This window comes from Telmatherina bonti, assembly GCF_933228915.1.
Source record: "Telmatherina bonti genome assembly, chromosome: 6".
Classification (NCBI taxonomy): Eukaryota; Metazoa; Chordata; class Actinopteri; order Atheriniformes; family Telmatherinidae; genus Telmatherina; species Telmatherina bonti.
The window spans coordinates 22127443-22141674 of record NC_136624.1 but is presented as its reverse complement, the minus strand read 5'-3'; the positions used below and the strand labels follow the sequence as shown (position 1 = coordinate 22141674).

Here is a 14232-nt window from a genome sequence, read left to right as displayed (position 1 = left end):
AGTGAAAGTGTGTCAATAGTTGTGCCTTTTTGTGAAGTGCATGGTTTCATTTCCTCAAGTTTTCCAGCAAAAAAAAAAAAAAAAAAAAAAAAAAAAAAAGCTGACCAAAAAACGTGTACACATACTTTACATCACTCTGTGTAGAAATGAAGTACTCAAGGGAGCCAGAACATATCTGTGTTGTCAAACTATAATCATAGGAAATAAAGGCTTTTTAAGTAGCTTTGTTGTGTGTGGTGTTTAATGTATGCACAAGGGGGCTTTTCCCTTTGTGGTCAGTAGGTGGCAGTGTTGAACAGCTCATATTTTCTGTTTCACTCAAAGTGGAGCAGCAGGGTTGGAGATAAAGGAATTCAGAGGCCACACCTGTGTAGTGTGATAAACTACACTAGAGTTTGTGATCAAAAAAGTTTAAATGGATGTAAACACATGTACATTATGAATTACCAGGATAACTAATAAAGACCCAGATAAAGCCCACCTATATCCTCAATATACAATAACATTTTGAGCTACTTAAAGCTCAGATCATGTCATTAAGTTTCAAGACAGCCATTAAATTGAGTTTGAGATAATAATGCTTTGGCTATTTTTAACCAAGCTTAAATAAATTCATACTTTACATACAGCTTTGGTTTGGTTGGGAAAATAAAAAGACCAAATTTATATTATCTCTGACAATCTTTTATATACGTACTGTGCGTTTGTTGGGATGTGTAAGTAGCAGGGATCCTCAATTGTAACCATGTCCATAAAATTAAACCTCACAAATCACAGATTAATTACTTCTGCTGAAAGCCGTCTTCCATCATCTGTGGTCACCTGGATTCTGGCCCTGATTTTCAAGGATCTGCACATGGAAAAATACATCAAACATCAGTTTCCATGGAAACAACTTTCCAATGTTTTGGCTGTTTGCAGGAATCAATATTGCTCGAGTGTTTAATTAATTTCATATGTATATCCATCCATTTGTTTAAATACCAGAAGAATTTAACTTGCATACTAAGACTTGCAGCAGATCCTTTCGCAAAATGAATCACTTATGTACAAACTATACAATACTTGATGAAAAACAGATTTTTTTTTACCATATGAAACACATTTCATATGACTTATTCAGTCACAAACAGTAACACACTGCTCTGCATAATCTGAAAAACTTTTGGTAATTTTATTTTCATTTAAAGTATAGCAGATTGAGTTCACAGAAGTGCAAATATCCAACAAAGACCAATGTTGCAGACTGAATACATCTATTGCGATACACTCAAATTAGTCAATAATTAAACAAAACAAAAATAAAACAAAATTCTATTTACTCTTTTACTTTTTAGTACATAACGCTAAAAAATAAGATTACACACAAATTAGAAAAGAAGGGGAATGCCCCCTTTCCTATTAAACTTTCCATCAGAACGTTGAGAACGGCTCCTTGACTGGACTGAGAAATGGAGAGTATGGTGAAAGTTATAGGACAGAGAACTAAGGATGCTGCAGAAACCTGTTCTGGACTGGCAGAGCTGTGGAACGATACACTGTTCCAGATGACAAAGTATTGAATCTGTTGCATTTGGTTCACTGCTATAATGGTGTCCAACCATTTGACTGGCACTGTATGGAAAAAAGAACAACTGTGACAACTGAACCAGGCTATAACCGACTGGTAGCTGGGGAAAGCTTTGGGACCCAGAATTGAGTTAAATAAATGTGAATGTGTGAAAATAATGGATCAGTGTACTTAAAAAGTTATTTTGCTGCCTGTAGTGTATGTGCGCATGGAGACAAGGTACAACTTAAAAAAAGAAAAACACACAGACTTGCTTTTGCATGTATTTATTTAAGTAATATACAGAAACACAAAAATTAATATATTTGTGAGTAAGATTATGTGAATACTGTGAATACAGCACAGTTTCAAGTCTAAAATGTGTAACATTACCCAAGAACTAAAACCAACAATCTTTTGTTTTTAATAGGTATTGCAAGACACACTAATAATTGCTGGAATGGTCTCAAATTTTCTAGAGAATTGCTGCTGATTTCCAAATAGTATTCCCACTTTTGATTCACTAAAAATTATAAATATGGCTCTTAACATCCTTCCCTCTTCCTCTGACCTCGTGTTTTTCTTCTACTTGGAGAGTTTAGTGATGACCCGGATTAAAGCTCCATTCTCATCTTTCAGTCTTTGGTTTTCTGTCTTCAGTTCTGCTTTAACCTGTAAAGAAAGCGCTGAAATGCTTAAATTTGTACAGATTTTACATTAACCTTGATCCATTTTGAGCATTTCAAAGTAATTGCTTAAAAACACTAACCAAACTGTCCAGTTTGGAAAAGAGAAAAGAATCTTTCAGGTATTGGAATAAAGTCTTGAAAAGGGTAAACTGATCTGTAATGTTTTTTTTTTTGTTTTTTTGCTGGAGCCAGAAGAATGACCTGTAGCAGTCCAAAACTCCATCCAGAAAGATAGAAAATAAAATTTTCACCATGACCTACAAAAATTTGTAAATGTCTGAACCTTTTAATCTTCATCATCCAAACCATGATCTTTTTCCTCAAAGTTCAAGTGCTTTTGGTGTCTACAGGCACTGCAATTAAAAGTTAAATTCAAACTGTATTTTAGAGTGAAAACCATCACTTTATTTCTAACCAAGCTGCAAATAGTGTTGACAATAATTCTAAGGCCTGGATAAGCAAATACAAAAGCCCTAGAATGAAGGAACCAGATCTGAGAAACTGCAGGGAGGTTTCTGAATCTGGCATTTGTTCCTGCTTGTGTGTCCACATTGTTACACATTGCCTTAGAAAAAAGGGCTGTCTGGTCTACATTAATCTGGAGGACTTGTTATAACGAAACAATCATGTATTTATATAAACACACTTATAGATCATCACACATCCCTAGTGTTTTTCTGTTCTAAAGGTTGATTTTCAGCTTTTTGTGTTTGTTAAGACCATTTATTCACAGAAAACAAAAGGTTATTGTTTTGTATTCTTATGGGCAAAACACAGCAGACAGTTGTGAGTGTTACATGGAATAATAATGACTCACTGGCTACAGTGTCAAAGTGTTCACATATTCCACATTCAACAGTGCGGGATGATAACAAATAATGTCAGCTACAGCCATCCTGGACAAAACAGCTTAGAGCAGAGCACAGAGTCCCATTAACACTTACACAGTTTGGATTCACTGCTCTGTCCAATACACCCCCACCAGCACTATACTAAAAAATAATAACCTCCTAAAAACATGGAGGAGAACAACAAGGTAGCAAAATCTAAGGAATTTATTAATCATTACCTTTAATTGTTCTTCCATATCTGATATCCTCTTTTTAAGGCTCCAACTTTCCTATAAAGATCATTCAATAAATATGAAATCGGATACATTTTTAAAACAAATAAAAACAACTTGCTTTAAGTCTTACCTTTTTTTCTGCTTCGAGCATGTTTGAGGCAGAGTCGTTCGGCTGTTCCTTCTGCAGCATTCAGATAATCAATCAAATAAAGTACATAGTATGCTTTTTTTTTTTTTAATAGAAGGTGTATTTCATGACAAATGTTGAGCATTAAACACTTTGTTCTGTACCTGCGCTCTCTGCAGCTGGTCCTGAATCACAGCGAGCTCCTGTTTATTTGTTTCCAATCGGGACTTGAGCCGTTGATTGGTGGTCAGCGCCTTTTCATACATCTATAAAATATGCTCTTGTAAGGACTTCCAAAGTACAAGTTTATAGATAGATAGATAGATAGATAGATAGATAGATAGACAGACAGATAGAACGATCGATCGATAGATAGATAGATAGATAGATAGATAGATAGATAGATAGATAGATAGAGAGATAGATAGATAGATTGATTAATTGATTGATTGATAGATAGATAGATATTTAGATCGATCGATAGATAGATCGATCGATAGATAGATAGATAGATAGATAGATAGATAGATAGATAGATAGATAGATTGATTGATAGATAGTTAGAACGATCGATAGATAGATAGATCGATAGATAGATAGATAGATAGATAGATAGATAGATAGATAGATAGAACGATCGATAGATTGATAGATCGATAGATAGATCGATAGAACGATCAATAGAACGATCGATAGATAGATAGATAGATAGATAGATAGATAGATAGATAGATAGATAGAACGATCGATAGATCGATAGATAGAACGATCGATAGATTGATAGATCGATAGATAGATCGATAGAACGATCAATAGAACGATCGATAGATAGATAGATAGATAGATAGATAGATAGATAGATATTTTCATTTTTTACATTTGTTTTTGTTTATTTGGGGATCAAATAACTCTCATAAAGCATTTTGATTATGTTTTGGCTTTATTTCAACATCTTCTGCTTATATTGGTGCAAACAATCACTTTGATTGTTTTTCACTGACTAACAGTGAGCAAATGCAAAGATGATGAGTAATACTACCAATTTTGAGACACAAATCATTTGTCTCAAAATTCAGGGTTCATCACCTGCCTTTTTATAATCATTGTTCAAGGTCTCTTCTTCAGCCTTTTTCCTTGCAGACAGTCTGTTTTCCCTCCGTAGGAAATAGGACTCAGCATGGTTTGTTGATGTGCTGTTGGAGAGATCAGATGACCCAGATGAGCCCAGTCTGAAAATGTAAGAGAGATTTTCTGTCAGTCTTTGTCTTTCCTTTATATGAATCATTAACTTATAGATTCCTGATGTTTTTTTAAATGGTTTTTTTTGGCATATAGGAAATATTCAAAAACCTTTGATGTTTTGTAGAGTAGATAAAGTTAGAGTAAGCTTACCTCGATAGTCTCTCATGCTGAAATACAGGAAAGACATTTTAGAGCTTTTCGTCTCTTTTAAAAAATGTAAGAAAACAAAAACATATATATTTCATGTAACATTTCAACTATACTTCACCCAAACTTAATCTTTCACCATAAACAATACTGAACCATCTTCTATGCATAATTCTGCAAAATACATTTATAGTAATCTCAATTTGTATATATAATGTAATATCAGTATTAAGGTATTATATACATTACAGAACATACTTCATTGCATCTACAATGTCAGATGGATTAAAAACATGACAAATACATGTATTCAACAAACTCCAGTTTTTGCAGTGTCCTCTTACCAAGAATTAAAAGGTTTTATAAAAATGTTTCCATTCAAAGTTTTATTGCAGTCTGACATACCAAAGCAAGTTAAAGGATGGGAGAGGAAATGATCCCTTAAATAAACTGACAAGCACAGATAACTAAACACATCCATAAAAGGAAATAACTCTGGCTGTGACCCTCACAATATGTTCACCATTGCCTGCTAAAGCTGGAAGAGTCATGTGGTTTATGTCCTCAGAGAGTTTCAAGCCAAAGTGCAAAGTGTAGTTTCACATTAACATATCAGATTACTTTGAAAGAAAAAACAAAAAAACAGAGAAAAGTGCCAAATCAAAGGTGCATCATAGGATTTAGAGACACCTTTAGGCTGGATTTACATGTAGAAATGCTCCTGCTACTTACTTTAAATGTTTTACACTACCAAACTAAAATCTGAATAATCCTAAATACCAAAGGCTGACTTTAACTGTCAAACCTATGTCAGGGGAGACATCAGTCTAAAAAATGTTCCATGTTGGTTGTTTTTATTATGAGGGTGTTAGAAAATATATTTTCTAATACAATAGCTAGCAATAATTAGCATCTATGTTTTCACCAAAATGAGACAACCTAACAACATTCTTGATAATAAATCCTATTTCAGAAAAGGCAAACAGTTAAAAGTACTCATAACATTCCTAATTACTTATACGGTATGGCTAACATGCCAAGCTTTGTAAATCTATCATTATTAATCTTATTATGATGTCTTTGGACTGAACATCCCGGACGAGCATCAGTCATTTTACAACATACTTCACAAAATATCATTTCATGGTGGAAATGTCAAAAGTGGACAAAATGATAGACATAACATTTGCTCACGTTTATCATTAAATAATGTAGCAGGTATGTGCTAAACAGGTTTACTTGCAGACATATTTAATGATGAAACATCATCACTGAATAATGTACTGCACCAAATCGCACATCAGGACATTAATGGGTTAAATTCAAGTTAAAAAATAAGCATATATATTTCATTAGTTTTATATAATATATAATGTATGCAATGTAATTCTGTATTCACCTAAAATGTGACAGCCTATCTGACTGATGCAACATTACTGAAATTTAAAGACACTACATGACATTATTCTTAGAATAATTTCTGAAAAATAAAACACTCAGTTGCATTTTCAACATGATTTAGATATCATGGACACGTTTTTCACATAAAGCCATACAAATCCTGGAAAAAAAAAAAAAAAAAAAAAAGAAAACTTATGATCAGTCCTCCAACAGATTAATGTGAAATTGACCATAATAGGATTCCTGTAAAGAAGAGATGGGGCTTTGTGTTATCGACATTGTGTAAATACAACAGTGTCCTTCTGTTCAGACGTTTACAGAATGTCTGGATCCCCACCAGGTACTGACGTCATCTCCTTAAAAGCTCTCTGGAGAGCTGGATGTGCTCGGTGAATGGTTATTAATTACACACTAAGTGTTGGAAAACGCTCTTGTTTGCATTACGCGACATCACATTTCTATACAGAGGCTAATGAAAAACTAGCATTTGTGACTTTGCACCATTTGTCCTTGCCTCTCTGCCTTGTGTTTCTATCTTTATTCTGTCCTGCAGCCTTCCCAAATCTCAAGAGGAACTTTTTTGCCTCCTGACCAACAGTCCCCAAGTGGGGAAAGAGCTTCCCGTAGGACTAACCAAGAGATAAACATCCATAAATACCCAAAGTTCCCACAATCAAGTCCACCAAGCTTTTTATTCCTCCTGTTCTTCACCATCCTGTCTTTCAATCTCTCTTTTTTTTCTGTTCTTCTCACTGGTGGTTTCTCTGTCACGCCATTTCTTTTCCATAATTAGTTTCTTGGTTTTTATAAACAGATAAGATGACAGCTGTTTGTTATGCTTCCTTAGTCTTTTTTCAAGTTTTCTCTCTCCTTGTCAGTGAACATGAAATTGAAGCTAAAAAAAAATCAGTTCTTTTAGCTTCCAGATGTTTTCAGAAACAAAACATGCTTCACACTTGTATTTTCAGGCTCAGAAAACAGTAAAACACTGTACCTGTGAACTGTGATCTAAACTTATTTCTACTCATCTTTCAGATGCTTTTTTACTTCATAGCTGATAAACATTAGACTGGTTTGGGAAATATCTTATTGTAATTAACTAAAAAAAAAGTTTAAAAGAAGTCAAATAAAAAAATATCACTGAATAATATGCACATTTGTGGTTTTATCTGTGGGCTGAATTTTTTTATTTTTTTTATTTTGACAAAGCCTTAAAGTTTTAGTCGAGATTACATCTGGTATTTCCTGTAGCTAAACAGAGAGCTAAAAGATGAAAGACAAGCAGGACTTACCCTCAGGCTCTTGGTGTTGGCAGCAGATGAAGCTGAAAAAGAGTCAGAGAGAGACTTTCTGATGTGTGGCTGATCTTTGCTGTGAGAAAGTAGGGATGACATTGCTCCTCAGCTGATGAAACCACCGCATGCAACTCTACTCCAAAGTACCTCCCAAACTTTTTATGCAGGTTCTTCTTAAAAGCAAAAATCAAAACAAAAACAGATTGTTGATTTCATTATAATCCACAAGGAATAACTTTTGGCGTTGCTGTCTCCTCAGTTAGAGTAAAAAACAAAAGTAAAAGTACGCATGGCCTTCCTGTGATGGTAAGACATTGCATCTCAGATGAGAGTGGAAGAAAAGCACCAGTGTGAGAGATGTGGAGGAAATGGAGGGAGTAGGCGGTCTGCAGAGAGTGTGTGTGTTCGCATGTACACAAACATTTGACAACAACATGGTTACAAGACCTCTACAGTTTCGAGGATTATTCAGTAAATATGACTTCATTGAAAACAGGTAACTAGTTGAACATTAGTACATAGTTTATAGTGTTTTGGGTAGTGTAAATAAAAAGGTCACAATTTTATATATATATATATATATATATATATATATATATATAGAGAGAGAGAGAGAGAGAGAGAGAGAGAGAGTTTGGTAGGTTGTTCCATGGAACAATTGAGGAAAAGAGTTTAGACCTTGATGTAGCCCGACATTGTGGTGGGAGTATATGGCATCATTCTCTGGTAGAGCTAACTGTCGAGAGGGAGTGTAGCTCTGGATTAAGGAATGAAGGTAGACAGGAGCTGTTTGAGTTATTGTTTTGTAAGCCACAAGCAAAGCTTGGAATTTGATGCATTCTGCAACTGGAAGCCAGTGAAGCATAATTAGCAGTGGAGTGACATAATCTCTTTGGGCTGGATTGAAGCTCAGACATGCTGCTGCATTCTGAGTTATCTGGAGAGGTTTAACTGAGCATATAATATGTATATATATATATATATATATATATATATATATATATATATATATATATATATATATATATATATATATAAACCTAAACCTAAAAGCCTATAAACCTTATATATATATATATATATATATATATATATATATATATATATATGTGTGTGTGTGTGTGTGTGTGTGTGTGTGTGTGTGTGTGTGTGTGTGTGTGTGTGTGTACTGTACATAAACATTGGAAGATCTTACTTTAAAATATTGTGTTAAAAAACCTTATTATAGAGGAAGGCTAGTAAAAGCATCAGGTTTTAATAAGGAATTACTAAATAACATATTTCTGAAAAGATTTAATACACTCCTTCATCTGAAACACTAATTGTTGACTTATCTGGCTTGATGACACACCCTCACCCAGCGATCATTCAATTTTTCTTGTTAGGAGAATTTAATAAAAATCCCCTGCAATACTACAATAACAATAATTAAGTCTAGAATGATTCATTTGATCTTCAAGTCTTAATGGTTATTTACCGTTTGATTAACAGAGAAGTGTTGATCATTAAACAGCCTTGTTATTGAAAATGCAAAGACATGACAGAATTTATCTCCAGCTTAAAATGTTACTTCAACTTAGACTAGGAAAAAAAAGAACCTTTTTCATTCATTTATGTTATCAAATAAGGTCTCTTAACTAAAATGTTGGTAACCAAGCACCACCTGCTGGTAGCAAAATAACATTTGTTTTTAAAAAAAAAACTTTTACAAAAGACACTGAAGACGTTTTTCAATCTCATGTACATACCTCAGATACTGTTAGTGTCAAAAACAATTCCAGCAAAGAAAAAAAACATTAAACTTGTAGCAGAAATTTCCTTACATCAACATGTGTCATCTAATGCTGTGACATGTACTGTATACTTACGATAAATTAAGATATTAAATATCCCATTCCATTCTGCTGATCTAAATTAAGGTAAAATGATTAATAATCACATTTTAGTTGCACTTACCAAAAATATACACACCCATATGATATTTAGATTAAGAGAAAAATATTAATTTGTTTGTAAAAATGTGGGAAAAAAAAGAAGAAAAAGAAAAGGATGTCTCAAGACAGATACCAAAGGGATCCTGTAACCTGAAAATACAAAGTGTTTTTAATCTGTTACAGGTATGAATTACTTTAGATCAGCTCTGAATATTTCCACCAGTGCGACCAGGTTGTATAACAGCATGCTCAATAGCAGAGCACTGTTTGCTGATATTTGCATAACATGTCTTCAAGATAAAACAAAATATTTATATTCATTTATGGTGTATAAAAGTTTAAGACAGTTATGTCAGAGTGAAATAAAACACAGAAAATAAATCAAACAGTGATGTACGGCTATTTAACATACCAGAGGATTTCATGTTCCACCGTTTTGTACGCAATGACTCTCTCTCATCAACGCCAGCTTTCCATAGTCTTATGAAACATTGCCACCAACATCCTCATCCTCACTTTGTCTGTCAAGGTTCTTTTGCACTTGTGCTTCTTGTTGAATGTTTTCCTTTTCTATATCATCCCCACGCAGTGATTGTTCCATTTCTACAATGTCTTCACCTTCTTGATCTTCTGCTTCATCATCAAACACCTGTCCAGCCTTTGCCTGAACATCCTTCAGCTCAACCAGACAGGTTTCCTCAGATGTACAGTCTTGATCATGTGACTTGGGTATAATTGGCCCAGAAAGTTGATCTAACAGCTAAGACAGAAAAAGCATGTTGCCTGGCATTCATCTATATACAATCTTCAAACATTTCCTTCAGGAGTCGACCTCAATTTGGATATACTGAAGAATGATGATCTTTAAAATATGCCTGAATTCAATTATTTATGATTCAGCAAATTATACATCATACCTGGAAGGGAAATGTTTGCAGCTGAGTCATGACACCTCTGTGGAGGCTCTGCAATGTCAAAACTTGTTCATCTAAAGCCGACTGAACAGACTTGAGCATCTCTTCTAAGGACTGGGCACGCATAGTCTTCTTATCCTTTATTAGCTCCCTGGGACACACAAAGAGCAGAAGAAATAAACATTTATTGAAAGTCAGCTACTGTACACATGTAGATGCAGTGTGTGTGTCAAACTTAACTCACTTTAGTGCAAGCATTTCTTGTTGGTGTGCATGATGTGCAACCTTATGGAGGTTTATCAAGTCTTTTAGCTCATTCATCTCAGAGGTTTGCCTTTCCACTTGTGCATTCAGTGCTTGTACTGATGCAATGTATGCAACAACTCCTGAGTTAACGCTGGCCAAAGCTTGGGTTATCCCATCCACATTTTCAGACAGTGCAGAGTTGGAGCTCAAACTGGCCGCTATGTTCTCCCTCATGACCTCAAATTCTTCACTTTGGTTCTTGAACATAGAGTGGAGGGTTGTGAGAGAAAGGGTAACCTGCTTCATTTCATCCCAATGGCTGTCCATCCCAGCTTGGAGTGTCCAAAGTTGTGAGAGGACATCTGAGTTTCTCAGCTCTTCTGACGTTACCAGGGTGACCTCGGCTTTCATCCGAGCTTGTTTCTGAACCTCCTCCAGCGCAAGGAACCTTTCGTCTGTCTGCAAATCTGTATCGGGCTGAAAAGTGTGGGATATTTTGTAGTTTAGAACAATCTAAATATTCAAAAGCTTGTACTTCAAAGTATTGCAAGGGGTCTGGTGGAACACTACCCACATGCTTAGCTGAGTTGTTCATTCTAAAGAAGCAGGATCCTTTGAGGTTATACCTTTTCTGACATAGTATTTGAGAGGAAAAATAATCCAACACATAGAAATCTCTTTACTTTTTAACTCTAAGTTTATATTTGTTTAGCAAAAACTGCAGCGTCAAAAAGTGATGACAACTTGTTTTCATGTTTTTTATTTTTGCTTTGCTATTCTAAAAATAATCATATATGTTGCACAAAACATATAAACAGTATCAGCAACTCTTTTAAATACTTTTACTAATTCCTTATTGATAGCAAAAGCTTTACATGACTGATTGTATAAACTTTCTAACATAGTTCAACATATTTACTTGTAATTAGGAGGGCTTTTCAATGATTGATTTAAGGTATTTATTATTGATGTTATTATTATGTAATGACTGCAACACTTCCGGTACGTAACGTCCATCTTCGCCCCATCACTCCTCAGCTTCGTAAAATACGTCACCATCCCACAGTTTGCCATTATCGTTTGGCAAAGTTCAGATAGTATCAAACTACTAAAGAATGAGCATTTCTGTTTACAGTTAAGTTAGTCATGGACTGAAGCGAAGGGAGAAACTCCAGCAGCTTACCTGCTTGTCGGGCGTCTCCATCAACTGCTGGAAGTTCATGATGATTTGTTCTGTTGTAGTGAAAGACTCCAACAGCTGGTCGAGACTCTGCTGCATGTGTACACCAAGCCAGCCTATCAAAAAGCCCCCGAATATTAAAATGATGATAAAACCCAAGATATGGGGAGAAGAGTAGGCGTCAATCTTTCTTCCATACTGATGAACTGGTTTCTCCAAGAAGACAGAAGCGTCTTCTTCCTGTGGCTTCTTCTTGCTGCGGGTCATAGCGGCAGCAGAGGGAGTAGGAAAGACAGGAAGAGCGACGTGTCGTCTGTGACCTGGATTCAGCAAAGTGTGACTTGTGGGCTTTTGCTAAGGTATCATGTTGTTCAGATGACCCTCTGTTATTCACTGATATTGAGAGCAGCAGGGTGGGGGGAGTGCAGCACTTTCTGACCAGAAAGTAACAGCAAGACTGCAGCAGTGGTGTTTACTGTTTAATAAGACAAATATTTCTCAAATATAAAGCATAGCATATGTGTGTCTGGGGTTTGGGGGGTAGCTCATAAAGATAGAGATATCTGAAATAACTAGCACATGGAAATGGGTAGCAAAGCTGAGTGTCCTGGTCCTGGTTCTGGTTCTGCTGAATAATCTGCAGATTTTCTCAGTTCACTGCTTGAAAATAATCTATAAAATAATCTATAATGGGTCAAACATAGAAATATCACAGTGATCAATATCTTGTCAGATTTCAGACTTTCTGACTGTGCAAAAAGTCTGCAAACACTCATTAGCATAGCATTTATACTGGGAATAGCTGAAAAAATCTGTAATGGCATCCAGTGTGGCATGTCTTGTCATGTGGGTTGGCATTCAGAGGCATCATATTCCTTGTAGGAAGGCACAGGTCAGAGTTATATTTAGCAACAGTAGTGTTTTTTTTCTCCTTTTATTCTATCCCTAATACACAAGATCTGTACATTACTAAAGTAGTTATTGTCTTAATAGCAGACGCAATATTACAAGATACGACTACCTTATTAAAAATGTGTAAAAAGTGCAGGTGAATGTGATGTTCGGCCTTTCTATATATCTATCTATATATATCTATATCTATATCTATATATATATCTATATCTATATCTATATCTATATATATATATATATATATATATATATATATATATATATATATATATATATATATATATATATATATAGTGTGTGTGTTTTTAAACTAAACATTTTATGGCTTAATTCTTTTAAAACAACTTGTTGTTCATGTTATTTACAATTTAATAATGGCTCAAAATGGCTCCTACTGATTCAGTTACTACTAGTTCTCATTACAAGTGACCATTTGCGACTGTGACATGGGGAAAACCCCCTCAATAACTCCTCTCCCCCTCTTCAGATGCGAATACTGCCTCCCTCACCTAGAAGGCTGAGAAAGTGCACACACCTACACATATCAAATCAAATAAATTAAAATCTATCTCCTTTTATAAAGCACTTTTCCTACATTAAAATGAAAGATAAAGTGCTTTACACATATGGCTATAATTTTTTTATGTGAATTTCAGGCTTTTATTGATGGTTTGCAATTTTTACAACCTTTTGCTACAGTGAATTTTGGATTTGGGCTTTTGAGGGGTGCAGAAATAAAATCGGACTTCATTCCTTCCCAGATGATCCTAATATGGTTCAACCGTGACTGCAGATTGGAAAAGTGGTCTCACAGCAGCAAATCAGCATGTTTGCAAAATATACTTTTCATTGGAGAGTTATCCCAACATTGGGGAGGTTTAGTTGTCTTTGCCTCACTCTTCATTTTTTGACTATTGTTTTTGACTATTGTCATAAGGTGCAGTCATAACCTGGTTCACAAATGCTAATGCTTATTTAGAGTACTCTGTTTATTGTCCTTAGACTAATCTTTACTGTCTACAAAGCATATGCTGAATTTAAACATGGATTTAGTATGAGCTAAGGGTTGTAATTTTGCTCCGGTTTCTCATTTTCAGGAGGCAAAATGCATTTACTTAGAATAGATAGAATAGGATATCATATTACTCAGGAAATATGCTGTTTCCAGACTTGTGGTTTCTTTTGTCTGTCGGCTGCCCCCATTCTGTCTTCTACTTGCTTTTCGTTAGCTATATTAAAGACTGTACTGTGCATCACTTTAGCTGGTTTAACGGCTCAAACTACTATGACTCAGCACCACCTTGCCCTTCCAGCGCTGCAACATCTAGCTGAGGGGATTCTGGTGGTAAAAAATTCTTCCACCTTCCACAAGAACACTTTGTGCCACAAGTGCTTTGTAAATCTGGACCTCTCTCCATCTGCCAAGTGCCTTGCAGAGCTGACCGTGTTACCAAACAACTCCTACCTACAGCCTACCCTTCTACCCCATGCTCACCTCCAGGGCCCCAGATAATTCTCAGCCCTCTGCAT

At 35.2% G+C, this 14232-nt stretch overlaps 1 protein-coding gene across 4 annotated transcripts; it reads right to left on the bottom strand.

Moving 5' to 3' along the window:
* Positions 1-1840: 1840 nt before the first annotated feature.
* On the bottom strand, positions 1841-12105 carry LOC306757563 (uncharacterized protein). 4 transcript variants are annotated; one of them, XR_013771354.1, is made up of 10 exons: positions 11794-12105; positions 10609-11087; positions 10368-10515; positions 7514-7545; positions 4824-4840; positions 4522-4660; positions 3596-3697; positions 3435-3485; positions 3308-3358; positions 1841-2221 (listed from the first exon to the last, which is right to left on the bottom strand). XR_013771354.1 is itself a non-coding variant. In XM_079242651.1 (6 exons), exons 1-4 carry the CDS (start codon positions 12055-12057, stop codon positions 7516-7518), a joined length of 921 nt encoding a protein of 306 aa, XP_079098777.1. In that variant the 5' UTR covers positions 12058-12105; the 3' UTR covers positions 4478-4660; positions 4824-4840; positions 7514-7515. The 4 variants fall into 4 exon arrangements, 2 of the variants coding, with proteins under 2 accessions (XP_079098777.1, XP_079098776.1); XR_013771355.1 differs by lacking the exon at positions 3308-3358; XM_079242651.1 differs by lacking the exons at positions 1841-2221; positions 3308-3358; positions 3435-3485; positions 3596-3697 and having other exon boundaries at positions 4478-4660.
* Between the last annotated feature and the right edge of the window lie 2127 nt (positions 12106-14232).

Bases quoted from the DNA above. Each gene is read 5' to 3' on its own strand.
- LOC306757563 (XM_079242650.1), bottom strand. From the start codon at position 12,057: ATGACCCGCAGCAAGAAGAAGCCACAGGAAGAAGACGCTTCTGTCTTC. The intron at 11,088-11,793 runs GTAAGCTGCTGG...CACACTTTTCAG, and splicing joins TGGAGACGCCCGACAAGCAG to CCCGATACAGATTTGCAGAC. The intron at 10,516-10,608 runs GTGAGTTAAGTT...TGTGTGTCCCAG, and splicing joins CAAGAAATGCTTGCACTAAA to GGAGCTAATAAAGGATAAGA.